Source organism: Gopherus evgoodei, chromosome 1 (assembly GCF_007399415.2).
Source record: "Gopherus evgoodei ecotype Sinaloan lineage chromosome 1, rGopEvg1_v1.p, whole genome shotgun sequence".
NCBI lineage: Eukaryota > Metazoa > Chordata > Testudines > Testudinidae > Gopherus > Gopherus evgoodei.
Window position 1 is genome coordinate 293,757,792 of NC_044322.1, and position 16,285 is coordinate 293,774,076.

The 16,285-nt window shown below is 44.5% G+C and overlaps 1 protein-coding gene across 14 annotated transcripts in view; it reads right to left on the reverse strand.

Annotated features, from left to right (window-relative positions):
• NAV3 (neuron navigator 3) overlaps positions 1-16,285 on the reverse strand; it is an 854,219-nt gene that overhangs the window by 8,773 nt on the left and 829,161 nt on the right. For 13 of the 14 annotated variants that reach the window (XM_030548663.1, XM_030548662.1, XM_030548658.1 and 10 more), the window contains 8 exons: positions 13,590-13,687; positions 12,448-12,543; positions 11,999-12,167; positions 10,993-11,228; positions 7,962-8,116; positions 6,829-6,900; positions 6,143-6,339; positions 5,266-5,384 (listed from right to left, as the gene is read on the reverse strand). In XM_030548663.1, the coding sequence (XP_030404523.1) occupies positions 5,266-5,384; positions 6,143-6,339; positions 6,829-6,900; positions 7,962-8,116; positions 10,993-11,228; positions 11,999-12,167; positions 12,448-12,543; positions 13,590-13,687 (1,142 nt within the window). Of the gene's footprint in view, positions 1-5,265; positions 5,385-6,142; positions 6,340-6,828; positions 6,901-7,961; positions 8,117-10,992; positions 11,229-11,998; positions 12,168-12,447; positions 12,544-13,589; positions 13,688-16,285 lie in introns of those variants that run through there. The other variant, XM_030548664.1, reaches the window with a different exon arrangement.

The window sequence follows — 16,285 nt, forward strand, 5'->3', positions numbered from 1 at the left end:
TCATGTGGAGCCGAGCGTAGTCGGTCACAAAAGTGCACGCCGCCATGTGGCCTAACAGGGTTAGACATGTCCTCACTGACGTCAATGGGGCTGACCGCAAACGTTGAACGATCGCCGCCATGGTCTGGAACCGTTGCAGAGGCAGCGAGGCCCTGCCCACAGTGGCATCCAGGACGGCCCCGATAAATTCCACCTTCTGCGTGGGCCTCAGAGTGGACTTGTCTGTGTTTATCAAGAGGCCCAGACTTGCAAATATGGCGGTGATCATGCGGACATGGCTGTTGACCTGCTGTTCCGACGTGCCCCGAATCAACCAGTCGTCCAGATAAGGGAACACGTGGACACGGTTGCGCCGAAGATGCGCCACGACAACTGCCATGCATTTTGTAAACACCCTCGGGGCCGTGGACAGGCCGAATGGGAGGACTGCAAATTGATAATGAAGAGCCCCCACAACGAAGTGGAGAAAGCGTCTGTGGCGCAGCCAAATGGCAATGTGGAAATACGCGTCCTGCATGTCGAGGGCGGCGTACCAGTCTCCCGGATCCAGGGATGGAATAATGGTCCCCAGGGATACCATGCGGAACTTCAACTTCACGAGGTATTTGTTGAGTTCTCGCAGGTCGAGGATAGGCCTGAGGCCCCCCTTGGCCTTGGGGATCAGAAAGTAGCGGGAATAAAACCCCTTGCCTTTCTCGTTTTCCGGAACCGCCTCTATAGCTCCTTTGCTGAGGAGCGTCTGCACCTCCTGCCGAAGAAATTGCTCGTGAGAGGGGTCCCTGAAGAGGGACGAGGAAGGAGGGCGGGAAGGAGGAAATGAAACAAACTGCAGGCGGTATCCCGTCTGCACCATGCTTAAGACCCAGCGGTCCGATGTTATTTGGGACCACGCCGGGAGGAAAAACGAAAGGCGGTTGGAAAATGGGGGGGAAGGATCCATAGGGGAAACTGTTACCGCGCCCTCGGGCGCACCTTCAAAATGAAGGCTTAGGACCAGGCGGGGGTTTTGAGGAGCCTTGGTTCTGCCCCCCTTGGTTCCCAGACTGCCTGCGCCTGCCGTTCCTGCCGCGGCGCCTGTAAAGGTCCTGCCGCTGGCGGAACTGGGAAAACGGCCTACGTTGTTGCTGTTGTTGCGACCTAAAGGGTCTACGCTGCGTCACGGGGGTGTGCATCCCGAGGGACCGCATAATGACCCGGTTGTCTTTTAGACTCTTGAGTCTGGGGTCTGTCTTATCAGAAAACAGGCCCTGGCCTTCGAAAGGAAGGTCCTGTATAGTGTGCTGGAGCTCCGGCGGAAGGCCGGAAACCTGCAGCCAGGAGATGCGACGCATCGTAACTCCTGACGCGAGGGTACGGGCAGCCGAGTCTGCAGCGTCCAAGGAGGCTTGTAAGGCCGTGCGTGCGACCTTCTTGCCTTCGTCCAAGATGGCCGTAAACTCTTGGCGAGCATCCTGTGGCAGCAGCTCCTTAAATTTGTCCACTGCCACCCAGGAGTTAAAGGCGTATCTGCTCAGCAGGGCCTGCTGGTTAGAGACCCTGAGCTGCAGCGCCCCAGCCGAATACACCTTACGGCCAAGGAGGTCCATCCGCCTGGCTTCTCTGGATTTGGGGGCCGGAGCCTCCTGGCCGTGACGCTCCCTATCGTTCACCGATTGCACCACCAGTGAACCGGGAGTCGGGTGAACATGTAGATATTCGTATCCCCTAGAAGGGGCCATGTACTTTCTCTTGACTCCTTTCGCTGTCGGAGGGATGGAGGCCGGGGACTGCCAGATAGTATTGGCGTTGGCCTGGATGGTCCGTATGAAGGGCAGGGCGACCCTGGTGGGAGCATCAGAAGAGAGGATGGTGACAATTGGATCCTCTATCTCCGAGACCTCCTCTGCCTGCAGACTCAGATTTTGAGCCAATCGCCTGAGGAGGTCCTGGTGCGCCCTGAGATCCAGCGGGGGGGGGACTGTTGGAGGAGGTACCCGCCACCGCCTCATCCGGGGAGGAGGATGATGAGACCCCAGGCACGAGAGTGTCTAACTGAGGGTCTTCCTCAGCCCTCGCCTCTGCCTCCGGAGCCGCAGCGGAGTCCTGCTGTTTGGACCCTTCCTCCCCTTCCGGGGAGGGAGGGGGGCGAGACAAGGAGGCTTCAGGGGCCCTACGTTCCGCAGTCGCCGGTCTAGCAGGGAGCTGCTGGGGGCCCTGGGCCTGATGGTATGCCCAGGGTGTCCAGAATCCCCACTGTTGTGGGCCTTGGTCTTGCAGCGGCGGATCACCAAACAGCGCCGCCTGCCGGTCGGTGCCCAGCGCATACCCGCTGTCCGTCTGGGAGGATACGGACGGCTGTCTCGAGGGCCACGGTGGGGCCGACCCCGGATGGTAAGGGTCTGCGCGGGCCGGCACGGAGGATCGTCTCGGTGCCGGGGACCAGTGCCGGGAGTCATATCGGTGCCGGGATCGGGATCGGGACCGGGATCTGTCACGGTGCCGGGATCCTGATCGGTACCGGGCACCGCTTCGGTGCCGGGACCTGCCACCAGCTCGGTGCCGGGAGGTCGACCGGGACCTACCACCAGCTCGGCGCCGGGAGGTCGACCGAGACCGGGACCTGCCACCAGCTCGGTGCCTGGAGGTCGACCGGTGCGGCGAGTAGCGTCGGGACCTGCTCCTGGAGTTGCGGTGCCGGTGTCGCCGACTGGAGCCTGACCGCGACCGCCTCGATGCCGACCGTTGCCGCGAGTGCGACCGGTACCGCTGAGGGGAGCGGTGCCGGGACTGCGAGCGGCGTCGGGATCTGGAGCGCCCAAGACGTCGGGACCTGGATGGCGAACGACTGTCTCTGGGCGGCGCCGACATCATGGGCTTGCCTCTGGACACAACCCGCACCGGAGGTACCGGGGGTGGCAGCCGAGTGGGCTCAGTCAGGGCAATAAGGTCCCGAGCCGAGGCGAAGGTCTCCGGTGTGGATGGGACCACTACCTCAACCCCAGATCTCATGGGGGAGCTCGGCGGCACCGGACTCAACGGACCCGCCGGGCCCGGAGTCAACGGTGCTGACGGTGCCGGCGGCGCCGCGGCCGATGTCGAGGCCGGGCGCTCAAGCCGGGTCTGCCTGGCCGGAGTATCAGACTTCGACGGCCTTGGCTCTGATTCCAGTGCCAGAGAGGGTCGGTGCCGAGGAGTCTTCTCGGTGCCGGAGCGATCCGGTGCCGGTGCCGATACCACGGCCTGCGAAGCCGACGGGTCAAGTGCCGCCTCCATTAGGAGAGTTCGGAGCCTCTGATCCCTCTCCTTCTTTGTCCTCGGCTTAAAAGCCTTACAGATGCGGCACTTGTCGGATCTGTGCGATTCCCCGAGGCACTTCAGGCACGCTTCGTGGGGATCGCTGGTAGGCATGGGCTTCTTGCAGGCCGCACACTGCTTGAAGCCCGGCGAGACAGGCATGAGCCTGACGCCGGGTGCCGGGAAGGGCTAAGCCCCCGGCGAAGAACTACTTAACAACTATTTAACTAAACTATCTACTTAACAAACTAATTAACAACTAGAGATGAACGATAGATAAACGATAGAGAACTAGGAGAGCTAGGGACGTGGAGGACAGCTAAGCCGCGCTCCACAGTTCCAACGACCGACACGGCGGTAAGAAGGAACTGAGGAGCGGGCGGGCCGGCAGGGGTATATATAGAGCGCCATGGCGGCGCCACTCTAGGGGGCGACCTGCCGGCCCACTGGAGTTGCTAGGGTAAAAAAGTTTCCGACGAACGTGCACGCGCGGCGCGCACACCTACCTGGAATGGATGTGAGCAATCACTCTAAGAAGAACCAATAATTTCTTCTGGAGGCTGCCATCTTGTGCTCCAGAAATGAAGTTTTCATTTAAAAAAAGTCTGTAGCCCTCATGGTTGTGAAAATGAATTGAACTACTCCTGCTGATATCAAGTTTATTTTTGTTTTAACTAAGCAGTTTAATGAGGACAGTTTAAATGTTAACTATTTCACTGCTTATTAACGTACTCAAGAAACAAAAGACATAACCATATTATGAAGATGACTCATTTGAATGTCTCAAGTGGGTGGGACTTGGCATGTGAGCGAAGCATGAGAGAATACCACTATTTTTTTTCCTTATTAGTTTCCCGCTGGTCTAAATAAGCCGCACTAATCTTGGTGTGACTGTGCCTATCAGATGTTTGGTACTCTATCTCAGTTAGTTCAAGCAGTTTTAGAAAACAGAGATGCTTCAGTAATGCAAGATTGCAAACCTCACCCTATGAAGCAGAAATGTCACCAGTGTTGGCAGTATCACTAGATTAATTTTTGGCCAAAGTTACTTTTCCATACCATATTGTTCACAGTGTTTCTGTAGCCTTGTTGGTCCCAGGATATTAGAGAGACAAGGTAGGTGAGATAATATCTTTTATTGGACCAACTTCTGTTGGTGAGAGACACAAACTTTTGAGCTACACAGAGCTCTTCTTCAGAATTCTGAATTCCTTATTCTTTTCAGAGCATTCAAAGTTGTAGTGAACAAAAAGAGAACAAATGTAAAGGGGCCAAATAGAAAATGGAAAAAAATCAGGTAGAAGGATTACTCCAAGGAAGTGGGGAATTGCTAGGACATAGAAAGAAAAGAGAAGCAAAAATGCCACAGACAAGATGGGAATAAGAGAGACATTAGAGCAGATGGAAACTCAGGAGCAGTAAGACAAAAGAGAGTCAGATTCTCATGTCCACCAGCCCTTGGTGCAAAGTGCCTTAAATTGGCTGAAGAAGCCCAATGGAAAATAACCATAGCATGGGGGAACTGTCTCCTGCAACAGTTGCAGTCCACGCCCTTGGTGTATGCAGAAAGATGGGTTACGTTGGGAAGAGTTGTGGGTGGGGTAGGAGGGGGTGTGGTGGACATCTCTGCTATGCCTGTTCATCCACTAGTATAAAGCCCTTGAGGTCCTTCCCCTGTGAAGCCCTCACTTGCAAAGGATGTGGTGACCCTGAAGTCCTCCTCTTCATTACATAGAAGTGAAGAGAAGAACAAGAGTGTATCCCTCTGTCACAGACAAGCACATCTCAAGAAAAGCCAAATCATGCATCAGGAAGTGCAGGACAAAAGGGGTCTGGCACTTACTTCTAGAATTCTATCCCCTTGTTTTGTCACTGTGGCACAACACATCATTCTGACACATTTCTGTAACGTATCCCAGAAAAAGCTTACAAAAACAACACAAAACGATGCTTTTGCTTTTGAAGCAAGACACAGTGTTTCTACCTACATACCTGAAGTCCCTCTCTCACGGCCTCCAGAAGATATGGCACCAAAGAATAGTTCCAAAGGTCTGTGAACCACACTCTGGAGCCATCAACATCCATGGGGCAGGGGAGGAAAAGGCGAGGACCTGGGAAGAAAAGTTTTTTGTTAAATAACATGAACTGTGAGGGAAAGAAATCTCCAAAACATGTAAGGAAAGATGACTACCTTGGCAAACTTGAATAAAGAGAATGTTTATTCAGCACTACAATTTGGCTAGTACTGAGTGTAGTTTTATGTTATTAAAAAAATAGAGTCCTTCTATCCCTTTTCTAAGGCCTGAACTATATTGGAACGTTTTAATGGCAAAGTTAAAGGGATGTGATATTTTGCCAGCATATCTATGCCATCATAAGCCTTATTGAAGACAAGGTTACACCAAGAGAAAAATGCTTATGCCATTATAATTTATTTCACTTTGGTGAATCCAAATTAGCTATATCATCACAAGCTCTTTTATTCCAGTGTAACTGTGTCTATATTAACTATACTACATTGATAAACAGCAAAGCTTTTAAGTGTAAACATGGCCTTAGTGTGGAGATTCTTGGTACAAGTCGATGTTTCCATGGCAAACACTGCATATGAAACTCTTTAGTCAGGTAGCAAGGATGGAAATCACAAGAGAACAGATTTCCTCGTACCATTTCCATTACTTCCTTGTTTCAGTCAGGTTGGCAAGGCACGTTTCCCATGGTGATTTAATGTTTTCAGTATCAGCTTAAACACAAGATTTTACAAAGTCAATTCAATTTCTACAAACTTTATGTAAGGTTCAGGCTTTATCCTTATTTCACTCCGCTGGTTGAGAAAAAGCTAGCAGCACACTGCCTTGCAAGGACTCACCAATGGTCACATCTGAGGAGCTGTGCGTTTCTAAAAAGCTGTTGAGATGATGCCATGTCTTAGGGATCCAGTCAATAATCTTGATGAGGTCATTATTGCGCATGTTCCTTTCTATTTCTGTCTCAATCAGTTTCCTTCTGAGATACCTGCCCAGGAAACCTTTTACTGGTTCTGTGTGATTAGCACATAGCACCCACCTAATGTGAGAAGAGAAAACATCAGATAATCATACAGCGAATAAACAATGCCTTCCATCTTAAACACAGAAACGATGGCGTAGTGTTTAATGCTGGTTATCTACTAAAATAAAAGTCAATTCTAATATTAAATCATAAGGATCTATTTAGTCCATATTACAAGGGTGATCTCAGTGCCTGTGCTTCCTTAGCCAATGGTAATCCAGTATGTTATAAGGTGGGCATATTACTACAATCTGGAACACCCTGCTGCCACGGCGGGGGTCGGGGGGGGGGGGTAGCGGGAATGATATTCTGTCTGTTTTGCCAGGCAGAAAAGTGCCACACAGACAGGTGTCATTAAGGGAAAGGGGGAAGAGGCAAACAACTGTAGAGTGTGATTAAATTCAAGATGGGTGTTCGAGGATAAGCTGGAATTAGAGGAAGAAAGGCTGAGAGGCCTGCACAGGGGAAAACAGACACATTTAAAGACAAAGACAGTGTATTTACCTGAAATTGTGATGCAGCTCTAGATTTGGTGATGAAGTAACCCCTTGGTTCATTGTTCCAATAATATAGGGACTAAAAAGAGAAAAGTAATACATTTAGTAGGAACCTCACTGCCACAGAATCCATCCAGGAGGTAGTTCAGAAAATATTCTTTATTTTTATCTTGCCCGGAGTCATCTTTGATAAAAGAAAGTGCAGATACTGTTTAGTCTCAAATTCCAATGATTTCTGGCCAGACTTATTTTTAGTATATTTGTTCTTGCATTTTTTTTCCTTTTTATACTTACGTTTTACTAGTGGTCATAAGCACTAAAACTAAATAAAGCAAAAGAGTGCTCATATACCTCATTATCTGTGGCTGTTTAGTGGTTTTACTTCCGGGAACCAGTGAATCTTAGGAGCACTGGGCCATAATACACAAATATTTTATGAAGGGAAGCCCCTACCACAGGCACTTTTATAGCAGAAATAGGCTGATTAATAGGCCGCTAGCAGTTTTCAAATACCTTAATTACTTTTTATTCTTTTTTGACCATGAAAGACAGCCAGTCAATCACATTCTCCTTTGGTACTATGTCTAAACAACTTTTCCAGTCTTCTACAGCCAGGTAAATTTTTGGCTCACAGTATAGCTGTTGGAAACAGGAAGTCTACCACAGAAACAGCAACTACTGTATAGCATACTCCATGGGTCCATATTGTATCCAGGAAAACACCTTATGGATAACTACCATTATGCATCTGTTGTTACCCTCCCATAAGCTCTGGGATCTTCCCCTGGAACTAATATGCCTGTGTTCCATGACACAGCTGTGTTCTATAGTGGTGGAAGGGATTAAGATCCTGATTCAGCAAAGAATTTAAGTAAATGCTTAACTTTAAGCATACATTTAAATCTCACTAAAGTCAGAAGGTGTTAAAATATGCTTTAAGTGAAGAACATAGAAGTGCTTGGCTGAATCGGGATGGAATTACTCACATATTTTAAGTTAAGCACATGCTTAAGTACTTTGCTGAATCGGGATATAAGAGATACAAGGGTTCCTTATAACATATTTCATCATATCACACTAATAAAGAGCTTGTAATTGTTTTAAGCACAGAAGGCAGGGAAATGAAGAGCTGCTACCTACCATGTATTATATTTACAATTGAGGAAACCATTGAAAATATCACTCAAAGAACCAATATGGTGGAGGTTATCAAGAATTATTACTACAGGGAGATCAGCATCACTGTTGTCAGCACTGCACTGCTCAGCCAGGTTAGCTAGGTATTGACGCAAATCCTTCAGCAAAAGAAAACAAATAAAACAGGAAAGTAAAATGCATTTAGTCACAATAGGGAGAGATTTTCAAAGGCACAAAGGGGAGTTAAGACATTTCCCCCAATGCTTATGTCTCAGCTGAGTTCCCATAACCCCAAAGACTTGTTTCTCAGCCAGGGCAAAACTGAAGTTTCAGCTGTATATAGAGAAAATATATAGCTGACATGGTGCAGTGAAAACAAAAATGTGGGCAAGTCTCACTAAAGGTAAGGTAATAAAGTTTGTGTCCTGCTATCCTGAGGATACATTTCTCAGCAATCCCGCAATAAAAGACTCTATATTCCATTACCAATAGGCTGAGCTATTTCGTTCACATAATAGTCCTGCACTTTTAGGAACACCAAATTAACTCAATTCAAACAAGAGATTGTTATCTCATCTAGTTCACTGCTCCCATTCCCTCAGATTTCTGCCCATCATCTTCATCCTCTCACAGACCACCTGTTCAACCCTTTGGGGCTGCTATGTCACATGCCACAATAAAGTGTATTGCTTAAGTTTATTTCTCTCTGTCAGCTAGCTACCTGGGGAGTAATGGTGGATTTGGGGTTGGGGAAGAATGGTCTGTAATCATGACAATTTGTTTTCCTCTTGATGGTTTATTGTTTCTCAATCTCCTGGCTAGTCCAGCTTTTTAGCTGTCCCTTGTGTGCAGTCTACAGTATAGCACACAGCACAGCAATGAGAGCATGGCTCAGCCTGCATTTTCCTGGGATAGGGATTTTTCATTTCCTGCATGACTCAGAATTTGCCCCAGTGATTTCACAAGATTGGTACACAGTCTCTCAACAATCCTTGTTGTGAATCCCTGGCACTTTGGACAGAAATATCATTTTCATTATACTGGATCAGTGATCACAAAATTGTATTTTTTTAAAGTAGAAACATGTTATTTGTTGCTTTGGGAAAGTTCTTGTTTGGTTGTATAAATATATTAGGCTTTTTCTGACCAGGTTCCTTGAGGGAAAATCACGAGTTTCTTCCTAGTTTAGCTCTGTAGCACCATCTGTATTGTTCAAGCACACATGACAAGGATTTATTTTTTCTTTCTTACAAACTGTAAGGCAGGGGTAGGCAACCTATGGCACGTGTGCCGAAGGCGGCACGTGAGCTGATTTTCAGTGGCACTCACACTGCCCAAGTCCTGGCCATGGGTCTGGGAGATCTCTGCATTTTAATTTAATTTTAAATTAAGCTTCTTAAACATTTTAAAAACCTTATTTACTTTACATATAACAATAGTTTAGTTATGTATTATAGACTTAGAGAAAGAGACCTTCTAAAAACATTAAAATGTATTACTGGCATGCAAAACCTTAAATTAGAGTGAATAAATGAAGACTTGGCACACTACTTCAGAAGGGTTGCTGACTCCTGCTATAAGGTTTACTTGTCAAATAATCTTAACACAAAATAAAGAAAAAAATGAAAGAAAAATACAAACATACACTTGCCAGTGAGCCAGCAAAGCAACATTTTTGTGAATCACTCATATTATATATTCTACATATATAATTTGGATAAATTTGAGCACTTCTCTGTCAGAGTGAATGATATCACAAATCATTTGCATAAAGGGAATGAAAATAGATGTTTATGATGGAATATTTCTCTTATCCCCTCTATGCCGGGGCAGCTCTATGTACACCTCTACCTTGATATAACGTGACCAGATATAACACGAATTCGGATATAACGCAGAAAAGCAGTGCTCGGGGGGGGCTGGGCTGCACACTCCGGTGGATCAAAGCAAGTGCGATATAACGCGGTTTCACCTATAACGCGATAAGATTTTTTGGCTCCCGAGGACAGAGTTATATCGAGGTAGAGGTGTATTTTGCTGCCCCAAGCACGGCAGTCAGGCAGCTTTCAGCGGCGTTCATGCGGGAAGTTTGCTGGTAATGCAGATTCGGCGGCATGCCTGCACCTTCGATATACCTGCTGCTGAACTGCTGCCGAAACCATGGGACTGGCAGACCTCCAGCAGGCATGCCACTGAAGACATCCTGACTGCTGCCCTCACGGAGACCGGCACACCTTCCCCCGTGGCTTGCCACCTCAGGCACAAGCTTGGTGCGCTGGTGCCTGGAGCTGCCCCTGCCTCTATGGTCTGTGTGGACTTTCTTCTCAATCTATGCTAACAGCGCTGCATGCTCATCACAAAACTTTTAGAAATAATATTGATTTTCTGATTTTTTTTTGGTGTAGCAACCAATTTACACACCCTATTCAGAGTACCAGGTAGCTTGTGAGTTACTTGTTGGTAATTTGGTTATTCTGTGAATACCTTGGCAATGTGAGGTATATAGTTAATTCAACCTGCATGTTGTCTGAAGCAGGGACTAAATACTGTGTTATCAGCACCACTACTATAGAATTCAGAAGAAAACAGCAGCAACCAGAACCTATGTAGTGCTAAGCAACAAATTGAACCCAAGTGCTAATCCAATGCCCTTTGCACTAGATCTCCCTTTCCACTCCCATCCAGTAATTTTGGGCTACCATTTTCACTATCAAAATGCAAGTCAGACTAGCACTATATTGTACAGCTAATGTCTTCAGAGAGAGAAGTTACTGGAACTCCGTGGACTAGAGTTAAAATGGCATTTTATTCTGCCTTTATCAGCCTGTGAAGTGGAAGTCCTACAAGTGCCCCAAAATTCAGTTCTTCTACACAATATCATGATGCACCACTCAGATTACAAAGAGCTGTGGCTGCATGTTTCAATCACTATAGAAAAATACAAAAACCAGGGAATTGTGTAAATTAGCAGGTCTAACTCTTGCTCATCACTACAAATCAGGCAACAAATTTGTCATTTTTAAGTGTAACTTACCTTGCTTGATTTGTGATCTACATTAAAAGTAGCAATTGCATCCTCAGTTTTTTTCCTGTCCAATTTAGTTATTATGTATTCAGCCAGTCTGTTGGCTAAATAGGTCTTTCCAGTGCCACTGGGTCCTGACAGGATGATTCTGTGATGCTCCATCAGTAAATTAAAGTACCGTTGGGTAATTGGCTTAGGAATTAGTGTATCAAACACAAAACTGTCCAAACTGTTTTCTTCCACTCCTGGGAATAAAAGAAAAAAATAACTTGTCTCCATTCAAGGTGATATCTAAAATAAGCATAAATTCAGCATGGTGTCTGCTGACATCCATGCTATGCTGAGAGCAGGTAAATGCTCTTATCTTATAATCCTATCTTCTCCAGGGTTTGAATACCATTGGAATTGCACAGATACTTCCTAAGGGGCAAAAAGATAAAACAGCAGCAGCACCACCACCATGAGTAGATTGGTGGGAGCAACAAAATCAAAGTAAATGTGAAGAGAAGGTTCTGTGAAGCAGAGATGTGAGTTTCAAATGTTAAAGGCATTTAAGATAAAAAGGTCGAAGTGACAGCAACAAAGGTTACCAGCAGAAAGATATCACATCAAATGACGCGGTCCTTTTGAAGACCCCCAACATAGAAAAAACCCTGCGTCTCTTTGAAATGTTTGAAGTCCCTATTGTGAAGCAAGATGGCTTAGAAACAGTTCTGAATGGAATTCTTGAATTTTGTCCCTAGTCTCTATTAAAACCATTTGTCCTTTGCTGAGACTTTAAAGTCAGTGAGAGAAGAGAAATATTTTTCGCATTATTTAATATTTATACTTCTACAGCACGTGAAGCCTGAATGTGCTAAATACTATACAAAACATTCAAAGAACTTACCTAACAAATGACTTCCTGTGCTGGACACGTGGTGAGAAAAAGTCAGGTTTAAATGATAAATAGAGGGGTTGGGAGGGATATAATAAAGAAGAGAAAAATATCTGAAATACATAGTTGTGGTTTTACCTTTCAGGTTCACAGTGATGATGTTATTATCTCCAACCAGATATCCACAAGGCAGCAGTTCAGGCACTTCCAGGCTATGGGCTCTGATTAAATCCCCTATACAGTAGCTAGCAATACAATCGGAGCTTAAACCCAGGCTAGTAGCTGGATCCACTCGGAAGATATATTCCTAAAATTATACATACATGCAAGATATAAAAGTATGCATGGTCATCTCACGTGAGACAAGTTATTAAAACACATACTTTAGTGTAGGTGGAGTCCCATTTAAAGAAGATTCAGATCTATGCATTACAGAGAAGCATATGTAAACTTAAAAAAGAGCAAAAGCATTAATTTAGGCTATATGAAAAAATGAATTAGGCAAGTCAAAACTAACCAAGTAGGGAGAATTTATGGGAGACAAAGAATATGGAATTAACTGATAAACCAACTTTTAAATGTCTCACCTTAAAGAGACGTCTAATTACTCCATCTAAAACGTCCCATTTGGTTTTCCCACTAACCCCAATGGATCCTATCAAATATGCCTGTGTCTTTTGATCCTATAAAGAGAAAGAGAGAGAATTCACAAACCGGACTAAAATTGGAGGAAATCAGTTTGCCACATGCATTTAAAGTTCTCTAAGTTACAATGCTACAACTTAGTAATTAACACATACAAATAGGTATAAGTAATGTTAAAGTGGACACTTCAATCTTACATCATGCCATTGTCCACCTATTATTTTAATTATATTGTTATATATGAAGAAATAAAGTACATTGTGTAGATCACACAGCTCTAAGGTTTCTCCTGTATTTAGGGTTACACGCATGAGTTAAACATCAGTGGCTGGCATTTGCTTCATGGGGTAGCACAAAGCTGCCTTATCGCAGGGCAGGATCTGGGCCTAGCAGTACAAAAATATTGAATTGTGACCAAGTAAGCTCCTATCCCTTCACACTGAGTCACTTAACTTCAAAGTAGTCATACTGATTTCTTTTGTTTAAGAAATCTACGGTTGAAACTATATTATAAATTTTTGACTTTGAGCTAATATTTTTAGCTTAGTTGTTTGGGACCTGTGCAAAAGTGATGTAGACTTGTGGTGGCACCTGAGCGATAAAAATAAAGTAAGACTCACTGTATACAAATACAGGTTACACTATATTAGAAAGATTTTTGGAACATAAAACATCAGATCATGAGGATATGATTCAAAATTGATTAATTCGGACATCTCAATTTTGTCCATGTGAGGAGCATACTTGCAGCTTGCCAAGGGCTATACCTAAATTACAGCAACCACCCCTTTTAACAGAATCCCATCTGAAGAGACTACAGGTCCCAGTATGTAATACTCCAACTTAAACTTAGTCTGTCTGAGCCTTCATAAAAGCAGCAATGGGCCATAATGCAGAAGATTGTAGGGACTGCATTTGACAATGCCTGGATTAGATAAAAATATAAGAAGAAAGGATAAAAGAAAAAGGGGGAAGGTTGAATATTTGACTTTCAGTCCCTGACAGAAAATAGTGCAAATAGCTCAACTATAATTGTGGTATTTACTATATCTGTGATTCTAGGACTACAGGAAAATGAATGTACCTTGGATCGACCACAGCCCTTACTTATGGTGACTATAATTTTAACACTGTGGCCTTCTTTGGGGAGGGCTCCATCTGTGACATCATCCAGTAAAATATCTACAACACAAGAAGTAAACATATATTATAGACTGTGATTAATCTAAGAAGAGATATAAGCTTTGTTTTACTCATTTTAATGTTTGTTGCAAGGTCTTTTAGTAAGAAAGGCTGCTATAACAACAATATGCAGTATGGTCACTTTAATTGCTGTTAGAAATGAAAAAGTAATGATTTGTCAGCTGATGAAGGCAATCATTCCTAATAAGCTTTGGTTGTGTGTATCCCGAGTTGAGGCCCTATACATTCCGTTAGCTACAATACATTTTTTTTCTTTGCTTTTCTTACTGGAGTGTGTTCAAAACTACCATAGATTCATGTGACAACCTAGTTTAAATCTCATATTATGTAGAAACATAACCTTTGGATAGCCACCTTTCCCTTTAAAATGCTGTCAGCTGAAAAATAGCAAATCCTGAAGCCAAAACTCTTGTTGCTATAAGCCCATTGGGTTTTACCTTCCCTTCCCAACAGACTTTACCTTATACCGATGAAGCATAGTTACATGGAAGAGTCCATCTTTCCTCATGATGCAGCTTCTAGAGCTGCATTCCCTTACTGTTCTTTTCATGTCATCAACTTCCTTGATCTGAAGGAAGAGGAATTTGCCCAGGAAACTGCTTTGTATTCAGTCTGGACTCACTCAGTGTCCAGCCACTTCTCTGATGATAGGGTTGTAATGCAGGACTTAACAGAGGTCTTGGAGGTAGAGAGAATCTCCATCTTCCCCTAGTCATCTGTTTCCTGACCTACCTCTTCACCAGCTCCTTCAACAGAGCTCCTGTTAGGTGCTGAGGCCATGATATTCCTGCAAGGAACCCAAACTGCCCTTTCCCCACAATATTTTTTTAACATAGCATGAAGGCTTCCACTCCTGGGGGCTTTTCACTAACTGTCTGAATAATTCAAAATCTCCATTCTTCCCCATTCTAGCTTGCCTTGCCAATGGAGCAGACTCCAGTCAGGGCTTCATTAGCATCAGGTGTTGCAGCCCTCACGCATGCTTAACTGGACCATAGCTCCAGAGCCTCTGGTTAATAACCTCTTGGTCTCTACAAAAGTACCAGAAGATTTGATGGTGGAAACTTCCCACACTTGCAAGCTTCCTGCTGCCATATCAAAATGATATGCCGTGTTTAGATTGGAATGGGTACACGTTTGAATGGGGTCTTCCTCCCCTCCGTGTGCCTCAGACTGGTTAGTTCTTATAATCAGAAGTAATCAGATTGCATACTAGAAGAGCATGCATAAATAGCACCCACAGAATTATACACAGTCTATAGTATTTTTTTGCTGTATCTGACTTAATAGAACTCTAGATTTAGTCAGAAACAAGAGATCTGGAGCTGCAATTTCAGGATCTGTTCATGAAAAAATGTCTAAGTTTAGTACTATTGAATGGACCACTGCTCTGGTATTGGGGGCTTCCTTTCATAGAGTAATGGTGGGGGGGAAAGCACAATAAGACTTTTCCTTCCCGGTACTGAATGAATGTGTTTGCAGTAGAAGAAATACTTCATGCCATGTCCAGGGACAACACAGCCTCATCTATTCAGTGAGTTAATTCAAGCAATAAAATGGCTGGCATGTAAAGAAAAACATGCTGATTTTCATATAAAATATAAAATTAAACCAGAAGAGAGGCTCAAATACCCATATAATCAATGACTGGCAAGATACTAGGACTGACTGCCAACTCAAATTATTGTCAGGCAGTTTGGCACATCCCCAGCTGTACTATTGCCCAGACTCCATCTATAATTATTAGCCACACTGTCATTGCTTCCAGAGATTGCATTATACTTTCTACAGATTTGCATTACTGATGGTTTCTCTGCTTCTGCTATGCTCATCGTTTTAACAGTTGAGACAGTACTCCTGTTTCTTGGCCACTGTATGCAATGAGGGCAGAAAGAGTACAGTGGGGAGATTGGGATTATCTATTCTCAGACACTACAGTATTGTATAATGTGTGAATGTTCAGAACTTAAATCCTGGTTGCTTTTCTACATGGGGATTCCCACAGAAGTCAATAAGAGGATTTAGTGAACAGGGCAGGATTGGACTGATCTGGTAAATCGACTGATCTGGACCCGACTGTATACGGAAAGAAAAAAGGTCATCCCAACCTAGACTACAAATCTACATTCTACAACAAATTATTTGAATCTAACTCTAAACAGGGTCCACTTTCCTTCCTGATTGCAGAAATGGTGCATCTTTAAGGAATCCATAGGAAATGAACAATACAATATCTGTAGATAAAAGGGAAAGTTTTAGCAACTACTCTCACATCTGTCCCACAAAGACACACATTTCAGCAGTTCTTTGGCACCTGTTCTACAATGGTGCCCTTCTTATCAAATATCAACCTGTAGCATACAAAAATCAAAGAGAAACATTGATAGGAGCTAGGAACATACTGTGTGGAGGATAAATAATCTGATATTACTATTCTCTGACTTCTAAAGCCAAATTTTCAAACGAGATCACCAAAACTATTTGTGATGTCCATGTGCAAACATCCAGTAGCACATGCAAATCTGAGGTTTATGTGTACAAATTAATGCATGTGTAGTTTCAGAAGGCACATTTGAA